Source organism: Panthera onca, chromosome A1 (genome assembly GCF_046562875.1).
Source record: "Panthera onca isolate mPanOnc1 chromosome A1, mPanOnc1 haplotype 2, whole genome shotgun sequence".
Taxonomy (NCBI): domain Eukaryota; kingdom Metazoa; phylum Chordata; class Mammalia; order Carnivora; family Felidae; genus Panthera; species Panthera onca.
In genome coordinates, this window is record NC_138339.1 from 124,677,273 (window position 1) to 124,694,062 (window position 16,790).

Here is a 16,790-nt window from a genome sequence, read left to right on the forward strand (position 1 = left end):
TGAAGCCCAGAAAAATTAAGTGCTGTGCCCAAGGTCATCCAGCATGTGTTGAACCCAGAAGGTCTATAAAGCTTGTGTTCTTAACTATTCACCACACTGTTAATATCCCAGGTGAGGGTAGCAGCAGGATTTAAAGCTTACCAGTGAGAGAGGGCCTGATAGAAGGCAGAAACCAAGATTACAAATGAAGTGGAGTAAGATGCAAGGTTTTCAGACTGTTGAGCCCAATCAGTGGATTGCAAAGCCTTGTAGGGCAAGTTTTGTCTCTTAATCATTTTTGCACCCGGTACAAATTTGAACCCATAATCAGTCTCAAAAGACATTATTGAATTGAATGACAGTTGAATAACATCATCTTTATAGAAAAGACTGCCTCATTTGTCATTATCTACAAGGTTCCCAAAGGCAATGCTGCTTATCTAGCAGGTGTTGGCAGTCACAGGGGACATGGTTGGTGGGCAGAGGGTGTGCTGGAAAAGCTGTCAATATAAGTGTTGGAGTCAAATTTATTTGCAGAGGCTTCCTCATCTCTCCCCTAGCTTTGGTTACCAATCATCATTAAAGATCCAGTGATGTCAGACTCTCCACTCCAGTGCCCAGGCAGAAAGATGCTCCAGGCATCTCATTATTCTCACAAAAAGGTCGGCCTGTTACATATGGAATTAGGATTGCTCTCAGCCTAGCAGTTTGACCCTGTTCCTGCCTTCCTGGTCCATTCCATGGGGATGGCACTGAGTAGACACTTAGAGTGGGCCTCCTGAGGAAATGCCTTTTCCCAGCCTGTCTTCCTACCCAAACTTGATTGGGCTTGGTTGCTGAAGGAGGGGGAGAGCAGAGGCAACACCCCTTGCCCCCCCCCCCCCCAGCAACAACTCTGTTATTTCATCAGTCTCAGCCCTTTTCTAGCATTCCAACCATCTGAAATTGTTACTCTTTGTAGATCCCATTTTGAAACTATTGCCAGAGTGGAGTGGAAAGGGGATATCGGTCCCCAGTACAGCTTTCTAACCTCACTGGAGGAGAAGGTACAGGGAGGTAGTGTGGCTTTGGGGGAAAACAGGCCCTGTAGAAAAGCTGAGTAGCCAGATGTTCACTTTCACAGCTCTCCTGGAAGACTGGCAGGGCAGATAGAGATTAAAATGAAGCACAAACTCCATTTAAAGTGCATTACAGCTCAGGAACCAGCTCCCCTTGGGCAGGGGAAGGGAGGAAAGGGCACAAGAGGCCACATCTCTTCTTCCTTATCTAGGGCCACATGTCTCTCTCCTAGCTTTGTGAAGGGTGATTTACACCCCTGGCTGGAATTACTCTCTTTCTGGGCTGATTACATCGGCAAATGCCCCCCAGAGGCCACAGCAGGATGGCCATATTCAGAAGCAGCAGCCAATAAATCTCAGAGGTTTATACTGCATTTCTTGATACCCTCCTCCTAGCCCTCTGCCAGGCCTCCGTAGAAGTGAGGAGAGGGCTTGGGCTGCAGGGTTAGGAGACAAAACCCTCCACTTCCTTTCATTATCTTCTTCTTTCTCTTTCTAAGCACTGCTTAGTTATTCTTCCAAGTCATTGTGCCTCTGTTTATCCTGGGAGCAGGTGGGAATCAACCCTAGGCTCGACAAATAACCTTACCCTTGTGGGTAGAAATCCTGGGCTCTTGGCACAGCTGTGTTTCTACCTCACTGTTTATTCTTGATAGAGTAGGTTGCTTTCAGAAACATCGACCTGAAAATGAGGAGGCTGCTAAATGGTCTAACACCTTCTTCAGGGATCCTGTCTTATCTATCTCCAGGGAAACCTCTAATCTGAGGAGGGTTTAATCCTTCCACCCTCCCTAATGACACTGAAGGGGTTGAATTTTGGAGGAGGCTAGTCTGGCAAAAGTCCTGGAATCTGGCCGCAGGACTGTCCTCAGCACAGCCATTTCACCTGTCTGGGACCCATCTTTGCAGAATCATGGGGTTAATGATAACAACCCGACCTTACCCTTGAAGATACTTACAAGGGGGAAATGGAGGCAAAGATGTGCAAATTCTAAGCCGGGGGGTGGGGGGGACCTAGAAGTGCCCTGGTGCTGTTTGTTCAAGTTTTCTTGGAAGGGGTGGGGGTGCGGAGTCCAGAAAGTGAGAAATGGTGCTTTTTTTTTTTTTTTTTTTTTTTTTTTGATAAATACTTGATCTCCTGATATGGCGAGTCTCCAGCTACAGCTGCCACAATTGTCTTGGGCATAATTCCTACTCTAAGTGAAGTGGGCAACGGACGGCAGGTGGGCCGGCTCGGGTAGAGAACCCTCTCTCTGGCACGCACAAGCCGGGCGCATGCCCTTTTCGCCCCCACTCCCGCCTTCTTCCCGATAGAGTAGAAGCGACGCGGTTCGTCCGCGCGCTTCGGAGTTGGAGGGCGGCGCCCAGGACTCCGGTGGGAGAGTGTCGGCACCGCGCGCGAGGAAGGGCGGGAGGCGGCAGTGGCTGGCGGTCGAGGAGCCCGGCTCGCAGAACCTCAGCTCGAGGAGCTAGGGGAGCACGGCGCAGGGTGCAGGCATAGCGTCTCCGGAGCCGACGGCCGGCGTGCGGACAGAGCCATGGTTCGTCCTCCTAACCCGCGACCACTGGCGCCCTTATTCCTGCTGCTGCTGCTGCTACCGCTGCCGCTTGGAGCCGGTGAGTGTCGTCTGTGCGTACGCGGGGCCGCTACGGCCAGGGCATTAAGGGGAGAGGAGAGGAACGCACGGGGTGTGGGGGGGGGGGGGGGGGCATTGGTCACAGTTGTCCAGAGGGGGCTCAGACACCGCACTACCGCCGTCCCAGGTGGCCCTGTGTACGTGGAAGGAAGCCCTGGGTGCCGGGAAGGGGCTACCTTCCATGCCTAGTACAGTTTTTGAACTGTTGTAGATTGAATGCCAGTAATGGCCAGGATACCCAAGCATATCCTTGTTCCCCTACTCCCCATTCCCCCACTTTCCTCTTTTGAGGTGCGTCTACACAGACACAGAACAGTAGCAGCCAGGCCACTTCCACAACAGCATCTCTAGGAGGTGAGGAGAATCAGGCTGGGATGCCATTTGCTGCACATGGGCTTCAACCCTTCCACTCTCTTTAAGGACTGGGGAAGTGGAGTAGGTACGCGTGAAGAAAGAAGTTTTTTGTTAAAACTGACTTGTTACAAATTAGGGTTATAAACTGCTGCCAGAACTTCTAACATCATTATTTGAGAATATTTCTCACTGCCACCCCCTCCATCCTTTTAGAACATACTTTCATTATTTTAATTACAGCAGAAAACTCACTGTTGGGGAAGATGGCTCAGCACAGTGCGTTGCTCTATTATAAATACACAATAAGTATCTTGTGGAATATATAGTTCAGGGCCTGGTTTTAGAACTATGCCATTCCCCCAGAAAAGGGTGGCCTTGGATCCAAGATCACAGGGAACATGCCTGTGACCTTTGGGAGTGGGATGGGTGCATGGAAATCTCATTGTGGGGCTCCTGCCCTGAGCCTCAGTGGAGGCAGAGACCATACATGGACCCGTCACTTCGGCTCACAAAGTAGTCACTGCAGAAATGAAATACTATATATGTGGAGCCTCGGCTGCAAGACAGATATGGAAGGAAGGAGGGAAAGGACTGGTCTATCCAGATTGACTCCATCAGTAAATCAGGGTAGCAAGTTATTACCAATCTGGTTTTACTGCCCAGAAAATTTCAGTAACCCTAACGGTATGGCTGAAACCTTACGGTATGCCTAACATCAGTCGGAAACCTTAAACACTTTCCCCATCAACCAATTAAGTATAACAAGTTCTACCCTGTTATGATGAACTTCAACATTGTCCCTACCTTCTTTTGTTAGAAGAAGGGTGGCCCTACCTTCTTTTGTTGAGGTGCAATTGCCCCTAAATCCACCATTGTTCAGACTCTGAACTGTCAGCTCTGAACTTGGAGGTTTACTTTTGAAAATTGTTCTGACTCAATATTTAGTCCAGTTTAAGCAGTGAGACGTGGACTTGCTACATTTCTTTCAGCAAGCACTTACTGAGTACGTACCAGCAGTAACATCTTAAATATAATATTTCTCAAACTGTTTACTTCGTTTTATTTAAAATTGGTGAGTATTTTTCATTTGTTGTTTTAGTTTTATTTAAATCCAAATTAGTTAATATATAGTGTAATAATGGTTTCAGGAGTAGAATTTACTGATTCATCACTAACATGTAACACCCAGTGCTCATCCCAGCAAGTGCTCTCCTCAATGCCCATCACCCATTTACCCATCCCCACCCTCCCACACCCCTCCAGCAACCCTTAGTTTGTTCTCTGTCTTGAAGGATCTCTTATGGTTTGCCTCTCTCTCTGTTGTCTTATTTTTCCTTCCCTTCCCCTTCTTAAACCATCCAAATCCATGTATCTCTTTTGGTAAAGATAAATCTCTCATGCCTTCTCTAAATATGTTTTTGAAATTTCAAAAGTATTTTTCATCTTCCACATATATAACGATCAAATATACTTTTTTGAGCCACCCATTACCTTTGGAAATTCTGATATACTCCTGTAAGGGGCCTAACCTATATCTTCCCTAGCCCTCCATTGAGAAACACTGGTTTAATCCAAATTCCTCACCTTACATTTGGGAAACTAAGGCCCAGAAAGTGAAGCAAATTGTGCTAGGCAGAACTGGGACTAAGGTGAGTGAGTGAAGGGGGTGCCATTGAAAAAGTAGTCAAGATAAAGAATATTTTAATGTAATATATATTTTTTTAAGATTTTAAAAATTCTTTTAAGTAATTTCTACAGTGAATGTGGGGCTTAAACTCACAACTCTGAGATCAGAAGAGTCTCATACTCCACCAACTGAGTTGGCCAGGTGCTTCTTAATGCAGTATTTTTTTTTAATGCAAAATCAGGGGCACCTGGGTGGCCCAGTCAGTTAAGGGTCTGATTTCGGCTCAGGTCATGATATCATGGTTCATGAGTTCAAAGTTCAAGCCCTGCTTCAGGCTCTTTGCTATGAGCACAGAACCTGCTTCAGATCCTCTGTCCCTCTCTGTGCCTCCCCTGTTCATTCTCTATCTTTCTCGCTTTTTTAATTTATTTATCAAAAAACAAATAAATGTTAAAAAAATTTTTTTTTAATGAAAATCAGAGGCGTTGCTGCTGCAGCCACCATCACATCCACAGTCATGCCGACGCACGAGTTCTCTGTGGACATGACCTGTGAAGGCTGCTCTAATGAGGTCAGTCAGGTGCTTAACAAGGTGGGAGAAGTTGAGTTTGACACTGACCTGTTCAACAAGAAGGTTTGCATCAACTCTGAGCACAGCATGGACCTTTTGCTGGAGACTGTGGGAAAAACAGGAAAAGCTGTTCCCTTCTTTGACCCCAAGTAGTGAGGGCCTGGACCCCTGGGCCCAAGATGGACCAAAGGGGACAGGCCTCTGATCCTCTCCTGACTTCCAGACAGACCTGGGGCCTGGCAGTCCTACTCAGCAATGGGGGTTCCTACAGAGACCCTCACTTGCCCAGCCTCTCCCTCGCTTCCCTGCAATAAAATCAAGCCACTCTGGTTGGAAAAAAATAAAAATCAGTGCTGACTTGGGCACCTGCGTGCCTCAGTCAGTTAAGCATCTGACTTTGGCTCAGGTCATGATCTCACGGTTTGTGAGTTCAAGTCCCACATAGGGTGAACACGAGCCCCGTTCAGGTGAGCCCCACTCTCTCTCCCTCTCTCTCTCTCTCTCTGCCCCTTGTGGGATTCTTTCTCTCCCCCATCTCCCTCTGCCTCTCGCTTACTTGTGTCGTCTCTCTCTCTCAAGAAAAATCAAAATCAATGCTTGCTTCAGCAGCACATATACTAAAAATCAAAATCAATGCTTCCCCCCCCCCCCCAAAATCCATGAGGAGCAAAATATCAAAAATGTAAATAAAAAGAGTAACAATGTCATGCTGAAGCATATTGGAGCCTGAAGCAAAAGGTGAAATCGATACTACTGATCCTGCCTTTGTGCATTGGATATGACCAATTCTCAAACTTTGGGATGCATCATATTTTCCAGTGAACTTGCTAAAACTCAGATTCCCAGGCATTATCACCACAGCTTCTGATTCAGTAGTTCTGGGATGGTGTCAGAAATCTGCATTTTAATAAGTAATTGACTTAATTATTGTCTGATTGAAAGAAAAAGTTGGACTAACAAAACTCATGCCCCTCCTCATTCTGGTACTCTTTGATTTTAAATAGAGGGAAGGAGCTCAGAGAAGTTACAGAGGTGACTCACAAAATTCCTCTGTTATTTGTTTATTTCTTTTTTAAGTTTATTCATTATTTATTTTAAAAGAAACAGAGACAGCACTAGTGGGGGAGGGGCAGAGAACGAGGGAGAGAGAGAATCCCAAGCAGGCTCTGTGCTACCAGTGCAGAGCCTGATATAGGGCTGGAACTCACGAAACTGTGACATCATAACCTGAGCCAAAACCAAGAGTCAGACACTTAACTGACTGAACCACCCAGGCGACTCTGGTTATTATTAAAAAAAAATTTTTTTTTAACGTTTATTTTTGAGAAAGAGAGAGAGAGCGCTAGCAGGGGAGGGGCAGAGAGAGAGGGAGACAAAGAATCCAAAGCTGGCTCCAGGCTCTGAGCTGTCAGCACAGAGCCAAACACGGGGCTCAAACCCACGAGCCGTGAGATCATTATGGCTGAAGCTGAAGTCTGGTGCTTAACCAACTGAGCCACCCAGGCACCCTAACCCTGGTTATTTTTTAAATAATAGGAGCTCATAAGGAACCAGCACTGTTCTAGGCACTGGCAACAGAGTAGTGATAAGATAGATGTAGAAGTCCAGAGGGGGAGATAATAAAAAATCAAGTTAAAAAAATTAAGTGATGATAAGTACTATGCAGAGAATTGGAGTAATGATGTAGTAGAGTAGCTAGGGGGTTATTTCACATTGGTTGGTTGGGGATGGCCTTTCTGCGATGCTATTTAGACAGAGAACTCAATTACCAGAAAGGGCCAACCATGTGAAGATCAGGGAGAAGAGCATTCCAAGCAGAAAGAAAGGCTAGGGCAAAAACGCTAAGGTTGACACAGACTTGTCTTGTTCAGTGGCAACAAAAGGAAGGCCAGTGTGGGTGAAAGGAAGTGGGAGAGGAGAAGAGAGCTGGAAGGTAAGGTTAGGTAAGTGAGCAGGGACCAGGTCTTACAAGGACAGGTCTTATATGCCCTGGTTTGTAAACCAGGGCATATAAACTAGATCCTAATCTAAATTTTTTTTTAATGTTTATTTATTTTTGAAGGAGAGAGAGACAGAGTGGGAGCCAGGGAGTGGCAGAGAGAGAGGGAGATGCAGAATTGGAATCAAACTCCAGGCTCTGAGCTGATAGCACAGAGCCTGACACAGGGCTCAAACTCAAGAGCTGTGAGATCATGACCTGAGCCCAAGTTGGACGCTTAACCGGCTAAGCCACCCAGGCACCCCTAAACTAGACCCTAATCTAAGTGCATTGGAGTTGTTGGAAGAAGTTAAGCAGAGTAATGAGATGATCTCATTTACAATATTTAAGAGATGCTCCCATATAATGCCAATCGGCATTAGAATTACATTATATTCACACAATGGAATGATATACGGCAAGGAAAACAAGCTAGTTGCAACTTAATGGGTAAACTTTACTTAGTGGGTGAACTTCATAAAGGTAATATTGAGCAAAAGAAACTAAGACACCAAAAGCACATGTTGTGTGATTGAAAAGCAGGCAAAAGTAATCTCTAATGTTAGAAATCAAGACATTGGTTTCTTTCAGAGGGGTTGGTGCCTGGCAGAGGGCATCTGGGGCACTGGTAATGTGCTGGTTCCTTATCTGAGGTCTGGTTACACAGTGTATTAAATTTAAAATTCATTGTACTGTACATTTTGATTAATACATGTTTCTGTATGTTGTACTTTAATAAAAAATTATTATCAAACATGATATACAAATGACTACCAAACACATGAAAATATGCTCAACATCATTAGTTATTAGGGAAATACAAATGAAAACCACAGTAATATACTATCTCACATCCATAAGGATGGCTGGTTAAAGAAAAAAAAAAGGAAAATAAGAATTGACAAATTGGTACCTTTGTACATTGCTAATGGGAATGAAAAATGGTGCAGCCACTGTGAAAAACAATTTGGCGATTCTTCACAAAGTTAAACATAGAATTACCATACGACCCAGAAATTTCACTCATAGGTGTACACCTAAAAGAATTTTATGCAGGAATTCAAGCAAATACTTGTACATGGATGTTCACAGAAGCATTATTCACAATAACCAAAGCATGGAAACAACTCTAATGTCCACCAACTGATGGACTGATAAAATATGGGATATCCATACAATGAAATCTTACCCATCCATAAAAAAGAATGAAGTAGTGATACACGCTGTAATGTGTATCAATATGTTAGGGGTACCTGGGTGACTCAGTTGGTTAAGCATCCAACTCTCGATTTTGGCTCAGCTCATGATTTCACAGTTTATGGGTTCGAGCACTACATCAGGGTCCTCACTGTGGTTGAACCTGCTTGAGATTCTCTCTCTTCCCATCTGTCTGCCCCTTCCCTGTTTATGCATGCATGTGCTCTCTCTCAAAATAAATAAACTTAAAAAAAAAAGCAATATGTTAGAAGAAAGAAGCCAGATACAAAATATTACATATTTTATGATTCTATTTACATAAAATATCTAGAATAGGTATCTGTAGAGACAAAGCAGATTAGTGGTTGCCAGAGACTAGAGAGGTTGGAAAAGGGAGAGTGACTATTTAATGGGTATGGGTTTCCTTTTGGGGTCATGAAAATATATTGGAATTAGATAGAAGTGATTGTTGTACAACATTATGAATGTACTGAATGCCACTTAATTATGCCCTTTAAGATGGTTAATTTTATGTTGTATGAATTTTATCTCAATGGGAATGGTTTCCAACGTGTAAAAAAAAAAAAAAAAAGGTCATTAAAAAAGATGACTGCGGATGCGTAGGTGGCTCAGTCAGTTAAGCTCCAACTTGGGCTCAGGTCATGATCTCGTGGTTCATGAGTTCAAGTCCCAAGTCAGGCTCTGTGCTGACAGTTTAGAGCTTGGAGCCTGCTTCGGATTCTGTGTCTCCCTCTCTCTCTGCCCTTCCCCTGCTTGTGTGCTCGCTCTCTCACTCTCTCAAAAATAAAATAAACATTAAAAAAATTTTTAAAGAAAGTTGGCTGCAACAGCAAAATGTTAGTTATGTAAGGTAAAGGATATATTAACTAATCTTATTGTCTTGATCACTTCACAATATATATGTAAATCGAATCATCACGTTGCCCACCTAAAACCTACACGATGTTTTATGTCCATTAAATTTCACTAAAGCTGGAAAACAAAACAAAAAAAAGTATGGCTGAATGGTATGGGAGAATGAATTTGGAGGATGGAATCAAGGAGACCAATAAGGAGTCTTGGCAGTAGTTCAGACAAGAGCTGATGGTGGTTTGAGGGTGTGGTGATAGATGTGGAGAGAGGTGGACAGGTTCCTGATATATTGTGGAGTTGGCAGGACTTACTGGATTGAACATAGGATATGAAGGAAAGAGAAGAATTAAAAATGACTCTTAGATGTTTTGCCTTGCAAAACTGGCAGCATGATGGCTACCTTTTGACAAGGATGCTAAGTCCTAGGATGTAGGGAAGATCCACAAGGCTGACCTATAAACCAACATCGGTATTATTGAGTGACAGAATCAGCAAAAGTTCCCCAACACCAACACCAAACAGTTCCCCCGTAAAGGTATTTTAAAGTGACTTTTAATGGAAGCCTCAGAGTTGTCGCTGACTCTCATTTAGCACTCCTATGCACATTGTCAACTCTCTGGTTATTATACTAGCCCTGCCTGTGCATTGCTCTGCCAAGGGCCCTCTTCCCTGTGCCTGGCAGGGTCATATCAGGCTCAGCTTCGGACAACAGTCCCCCTCCTTCTCTTAGGAGGCTGAGCAGCCTCTCTTCAAATCCACCTCTTCTTGGGCCTCATCTATTCTGTCCAGATTGTGACAGCTGCAGATTCTTTACTCCTACTGGGCTTTTCTCTCCACTTATTCCTAAAGGCCTCTAAGCCACCCCAAGACTTTCCTGCCCAAGGTTTCATCTTGAATCCTCTACTCCACCTCACAACTTGTTACTCCCAGGCAGCTACTCTGACCTTATGTGAGCCTCACCTGGTCTCTCTTCCTCCACAGCAGACCCTCTCCCTATAGAGGGCTGGCTCGTGAACAGCTGTATTCAGGCCAGGAGGAAGTGCCAGGCTGATCCTGTTTGCAGTGCTGCCTACCACCATCTGAATTCCTGCACCTCTAGTATAAGCACCCCGTCACCCACACAGGAACTTTTGGTCCCTGAGGACTGCAGGGAGGCAGCAAAGCACCTCAGGAATAGCTCTCTGATGAGCTGCACATGCCATCGGCGCATGAAGAACCAAGTTGCCTGCCTGGACATTTACTGGACCATTCACCTTGCCCGCAGCTTTGGTGAGGCCCCCCTCATAGAGTGGACTAAGCTAAGGAAGATGGCTCTTGTGGGGTGGTTGTTTAATCCTACAGGATATAGGCTGCATGGTAGATTCTGGCTGGGATGGTAATGAAGCTCTGCACTTGACATCTACAAGAAGTAGAGGGAGGAATTGGCAGTATTCTTTTGGGCACCCACAGCGCTGCTCTCTCTTCTTCCTACTTCCCCCTTTCCTACCTGGCAACATGTAGCTGCCTCTTGGCAGAGCTCTGAACCAGACTGTGGCCCAACCTGGGGAGCTCCTGGGACAGAAGTGTATGGAGAAAAGGTGGAGGAAAATGGTCTTAACCCGTACACAGATTCCAAATACAACGTAATCCATAAGTTCAGAGAGAGTGGGAAACAGCATCCTGGTCCTGCCTTTAACAGAAAGGATACTCGTTAACCAGACAGAAGATAGTGAGAGAGAAGGACTAGAAGAGCCAAAGAGAGGAGCTTCTTCTGACTCTTTCCAGAGACGCCTCTCTGTATTAGTCAGCTTTTACTGGACTGTGCTGCAGTAACAAGACAGTGATTTGTAAAACAAAGTTTTCATTCTTGCTCATGTTCTGTGTTAACTATTTCATGTATCTTCTTCATTCTGGGATCCTGGCTGAAGGTACGGCCTCCATCTGGAATGTTCTTTTCTCATGGCAGAGGGAAATGAGTAATGGCAGAAGCAAATGATGCCTTTAAAAGCTACTCAGATGTTACATAAAATACTAACACTCACATTCCACAAACAAAGCAGATCACATGGCCAAGCCTGAATCCCTGGTGAGGGGAAGTATACTCTTCCCACAGGAGACCCTGAAAATCACATGGCAGTAAGTGTGGCAACCTAAGAGTTCTATCCAAATAGTATAGCAGGCTTCCCGACTAGGATCTTGTGATAATTTCTTTGTCAGGTGTGGATAGGATTCCCCTTGATCTAGTTAACTGTGGACAAAAAGGACCAGTCATCTGCCTGCTTCCAACATATTCTCAGTATACATCAGTGGAACAGGGACTGGAGAACCACCACAAACACTCTCAGAAAGAGGAGGAATGAGAAGCACACAGCAGACATTACTTCATAGCTGTTCTGAAGTCCTCTGCACAAATTGTTGTCTAAGGGCCATCTTCCCTGGGAGTAGGAATTGCTCTTTAATAAGGCCCTGCTTTTGCTCCCTGGGACAGTTGCTTTATCTGTTGTTCTCCAGGGCTCTTGGCCCAGCCCCCTCCCCATGACAGGTTTCTTTGGCCATATCTGAGATGGATATTGGAGACTCTCACCTCTTTGAGGAGTGAACAGCATTCTCAGCTTGCTGCCTACCTGAGAAACGTTGGGGCATTTTAAGTCTCCATTAGAGTCTATTTGAATCCTGGCTGGTGGCTCTTAGCAGTACAACTTTCTCAAAACATAATTGCTTTTTTTATATCTTTGGTTTCTGTCACCTCTGGTGCCAGTAGCCTTCCCTATAATTCTTTTCAAGACATATATCTCTTTCTAGACTTAATTAGAAGTATCTTGCTCTTATCAGAGGGAGAGCCACTACCCTAGTCTTTTTTCCCTGAGCATAACTGGCAGGATTTATTGATACCATCTTAATCAGTGAGAGATCTCCACAAAGGGCATGATAGCCATATACTTGAATCGGTCTTTGCCCCAAGGCTGAGTCTTAATGGACCTTATTACTCAAAGCATTTTTTTAATTTTATATTTGAATATTTGAATATGAAAAACAGTTCCATCTCTTAATCCTGCAAATCCTGAAATTTCTGGATTTTTTCTTTTCTTTTTCCTCTCTATTTGCAAACTGATCAATTCTTCTCTGAGCTTAACTTTCTTGTAGTACCTTGCAACATGCCAATGGCAATCAAGACATATTAGTAAAGGGGCACCTGGGTGGCTCAGTCAGTTAAGCTCCTGACTTGGGCTCAGGTCATGATCTTTTAGTTCGTGAGTTCGTGCCCCACATTGGGCTCTGTGCTGACAGCTTGCAACAGTTGGGAGCCTGGAGCCTACTTCAAATTCTGTCTCCTTCTCTCTATCTGCCCCCCCCCCACACTCTTGTCTCTCAAAAATAAATAAACATTTAAAAATTAAAAAAAGAAGACATACTAGTAACCTTCTGCTTCTCAGCTTCTTTTCCTTAAAGCACAAGCTCATTCAATATAACATCTTCCTTCCAAGTTATTGCAGGCAACAGTTTTCCCAAATGCTTTCCCACTGCATATTGAGGACTGCCATTTTTCATACTTCAGGAACAGCTTATTTACATCCACTCACTGCCCAGTCCCAAAGCCAATAAAATTTTAGATTTTTAGATCTCAGATCTTAGATTTTTTTTGTTACTGCAGCACTCATTTCTAGATACCAATTCAAATTTTTTAATTTTTATTTTTATTTAATTTATTTTTTTAAGTAGGCTCCATGCCCAGTGTGGAACCCAACATGGGGCTTACACTCATGACCCTGAGATCAAGACCTGAGCTGAGATCAAGAGTCAGATGCTTAACCGACTGAGCCACCCAGACAACCCCACCAATTACATTTTTAATAAGAATTTGCCAGGTTATGCTGCAGTAATAACCAACCAACCCCCACATATCTGGCCTCCTAGAAAAAAATTTAATTTTTGTTCATGTTACACATCGTCTGTGGGCTTCCTTGAGTGGGATTTGTCTTTGCCCTACCTGTCTTCTTCATTTGATGATCCAGGCTGCTAGAGGGAAAAGAGCAGCAGCAAGACCATGTGATGGTTCTTAAAGCTTCTGCTCAGATGTGATTTATGTCACTTCAGCTCACAATCCACAAGCCAAAGCAAATCACATAGGCAATCCTTATAGTAGGGTGTGAAAGTATACTCCTCTCATAGGGGCCCTGAAAGTCACATGGCAACTGAGGTGGGGGTGTGTGTGTATAATCTTCTCATAGGGTGGGTAGCTAGCAAATAGCTGGAAACAGTAATGCAATTTACCACCCTTTTTGTTCCCTGTTTTCCACTCCTCATTCTAATCAGTTCTCTTTCAGAACTTCCCAAGACTTCTCCCTAGATCCTCTTGTCTTCTTGCCTTTCCCCTTGGGAGCTTTCAGGGCTTCCCAGATATCCAGACCATCCTTTCCTACTTGCTTGACCTCATCCATATTTTTTCCTCCCTATAGATGCATTCTCAAAGGCAAACTGGGTGACACTTTGCACTCTTTCATCCTTCTCTTCCAACAAGATTAGCCAACATTTATTGAGTACCTACTGTGTCTATGAGCTATGCAGTGACTTTATGATCTATTATGTCCCCTTAAGGAGCCCACAGCCCCTCCTGTTCCCAGCCTCCAATCTGGTCCTCAGGATTCTTATCACCTTGTCTCTAGGTGACTATGAACTGGATGTCTCCCCCTATGAAGACACCGTGACCAGAAAACCCTGGAAAATGAATCTCAGCAAACTGAACATGCTCAAACCAGGTGTGGAGGGCAGTCTGAGGTTGGGACATGAGAGATGGACCTGGACCCTGAAGGAAGGGTGGCTGATGGGGAACACAAGCCAGACGGAGGGCGTGTTGGGAGAGAGTTCTAGCCTGCCACGTAACTAAAGAAGCATTGTGTCAGGGTGGAAGTCTGAGCTGTGAGCATTTGTGGTCTTATATGTCAACAAATAGTTAATAGGGAGGCCATTAGGGCTCCTTGGTTCCAAAAGGTGGGTCTCTACAAAGCGTTTGATGGAGTGGCAGCAGTCCCAGAAAAAAAAATGCTGAAATAAAGTAGTTACCCTCATTCGAGGCAGCCAGGAAAGTAGCTTTTTGTCCCTGAAGACTAGGAAATTGCTTGTTTTCATACCATTTTAATGGGATGGGTGAGGTGTTGGGCAGGGAAAATGGTGAGAAAGAATGTGACTGCTCAGGGGTTACTCAGGGTGGGGAGCCATCAGTCTGGCAAGGACTAAAATGCATTTTTTTTTTTTTTGGAAAGTGAGGCTCTTGTGTTAATTGGAAAGGCACACACACACAGACACTCATTTTTTGAGAAAGATAGGAGCTTTGTTGTACAGTTAGTCCTGTATATTGGAATTAGTATTTTGAGAGAAAAGTGTAGAGATTTATGCATAAACCCTTACTTATAAGGAATCTGGGAATAACCTGTTCCATTTACTCCATTGTTCTGACTGCTGGAATGTTGTCAATAAAAATATCACCATAATTTCCCCAGCCTCAGAGCACAGGGAACTTTTATGCATGCATCAATCATTAAAAGCAGACAGGTAATATTAAAAATGGGCCGAATAGATGCAAAACCAAACAAAAATCCTCAGCAGAATTTAGTTGCATATGTTTTGGACAGTTCAGAAAGTGCTTTAGAATGTTGTAGGGCCTCTAGATGATGATTTCCACCATGAGACTTCAATCCACCATGGGATTGAGGAAAGGGTTTTGGTTATTTGAACTTTCTGGCCACTTCAAGTCTAGGTAAATGAGTGTAAGATATGTATATGGCCTATTTTATTTTATTTATTTTATTTTATTTTATTATTATTTTTTTAACACGTAGGAAAGCTGAGGAGTAGGATGGGGGAAGCTCACAAATACCAGATATAGTTTATGGGTAGAGGGAAAGCCTAGGATTCGCAGTGGACTTATTCCAGGGAGTCCTACCTTTCCTCCTACCCCCACCACCATCCTTGTTAAATCCGAGGTTTGCAGGGGTTCCTAGCAAAACTGGGCTGCACGTTTGCAGAGAGGACTGGTGACTTGGTGCCCTTATCCCCGCAGACTCAGACCTCTGCCTCAAGTTTGCCATGCTATGTACTCTTAATGATAAGTGTGATCGGCTGCGCAAGGCCTATGGGGAAGCGTGCTCGGGATCCCGCTGCCAGCGCCACATCTGCCTCCATCAGCTCCGCGCCTTCTTCGAGAAGGCTTCGGAGCCCCACGCTCAGGGCCTCCTGTTGTGCCCCTGCGCACCGGCCGACCAGGGCTGCGGGCAACGCCGGCGCAACACCATTGCTCCCAGCTGCGCTCTGCCGTCTGGGGCCCCCAACTGCCTGGAGCTGCAGAGCCTCTGCGTCGCTGACCCGCTGTGCAGGTGCCAGTGCTGGGGCGGGAGGGCTGGGTGTGGGTAAGGGCTCAGTGCACGCCACTCCTTATGGGTGCTTTCCTGTGCAGAGCTGGGCTTGCCCCCCTGAGGCCGTGGACTGACTTCACCCTGTAGTATTTTCTGAAAACCCTGTGATCAAAAAAAATTGTTTTCCTTTGTGTAAAAACTTCAGAAAATATAAAACGTATAAAATCCATCAGAATCCATCACCTGAAGATAATCTACATACTTTTGGGAGCGTTTCCTTCCAGTCTTTTTTGTATACCCATAAACAAAACTGGATTCTCTAGAAATATATTTGTACCTTCTTTTTTTTTCACTTATGTGCGTATCTCCTGAGCATTTTTCCATGGAGGCAGCAGGGAACAGTGGTGAAGACAGGCTCTGAAGTCAGACAGATGTGAATTTAAATCCTGGGGCTGTTCGATTTTGAGCCCGTCACTTTAAAGCTAAAATTCCATCACTTAACCTAACGTTCCTCTGAGTCCTCTGTAAAAAGTGGGATAATAATACAGACCTCATGGGATTCTGGTGAGCGTTAAATTACATAATTTATGTAGAGTGCTTAGCTTACTGGTGCAGAATAAGTGCTCAATAAATGGTGGGTGCTTATTTTGTGTTTTACTGTCCTTTTGGCAACTTGATTTTTAAATGCCTACATTGCATTCCATTTTATGGATGCCCCATTCTTTATTTAATCCTTCCTCAATTGTTGGATGTTTAGGTTGCTTTTTTTATTGCTATAAATAATGCAGTAAATATCACTTGTTCATTAATCTTTGTGCACAAATCTAACTATTACTTAGGATGTGTGGCCATAACTGCCATTACCAAATCAAAGTACACAACTGTTGGTAAGGTGTTTGATATGTATTGTCCAGAAAATTTGAAATTCTGACCTGGCTTTCCTCTGCCTTCTCAGGACAAAACATTCACCAAATTGAAGTTATCATCCACTCAAGTAGAATTCGTTGACAGTGAGAGTCACTTATTTTGCAGCCTGGTTCTACCCCTTATTTCTCCGTAACCTTGGGCAAAGTTATTTAACCTCTCTGAGCTCCGCTTCCTTCTTCTGTAAAATACTACATAAAAGCTCTCAATCATCATAACACCAACACTTAGTGAGTACTTACTATGGGCTAGGTACTGTTTTA

The 16,790-nt window shown here is 44.3% G+C and overlaps 1 protein-coding gene across 3 annotated transcripts in view; it reads left to right on the forward strand.

The window, feature by feature from the left end:
• The first annotated feature begins 2,185 nt into the window (after positions 1 to 2,185).
• Positions 2,186 to 16,790, forward strand: part of GFRA3 (GDNF family receptor alpha 3) — a 42,317-nt gene continuing 27,712 nt past the window's right edge. The window contains exons 1-4 of one of the 3 annotated variants that reach the window (XM_060636031.3): positions 2,186 to 2,654; positions 10,256 to 10,543; positions 13,918 to 14,010; positions 15,312 to 15,624. In XM_060636031.3, coding sequence (XP_060492014.2) covers positions 2,576 to 2,654; positions 10,256 to 10,543; positions 13,918 to 14,010; positions 15,312 to 15,624 — 773 coding nt within the window. In that variant the 5' untranslated portion in view covers positions 2,186 to 2,575. The remainder of the gene's footprint in view (positions 2,655 to 10,255; positions 10,544 to 13,917; positions 14,011 to 15,311; positions 15,625 to 16,790) is intronic. The other 2 variants (XM_060636028.3, XM_060636030.2) reach the window with 2 other exon arrangements.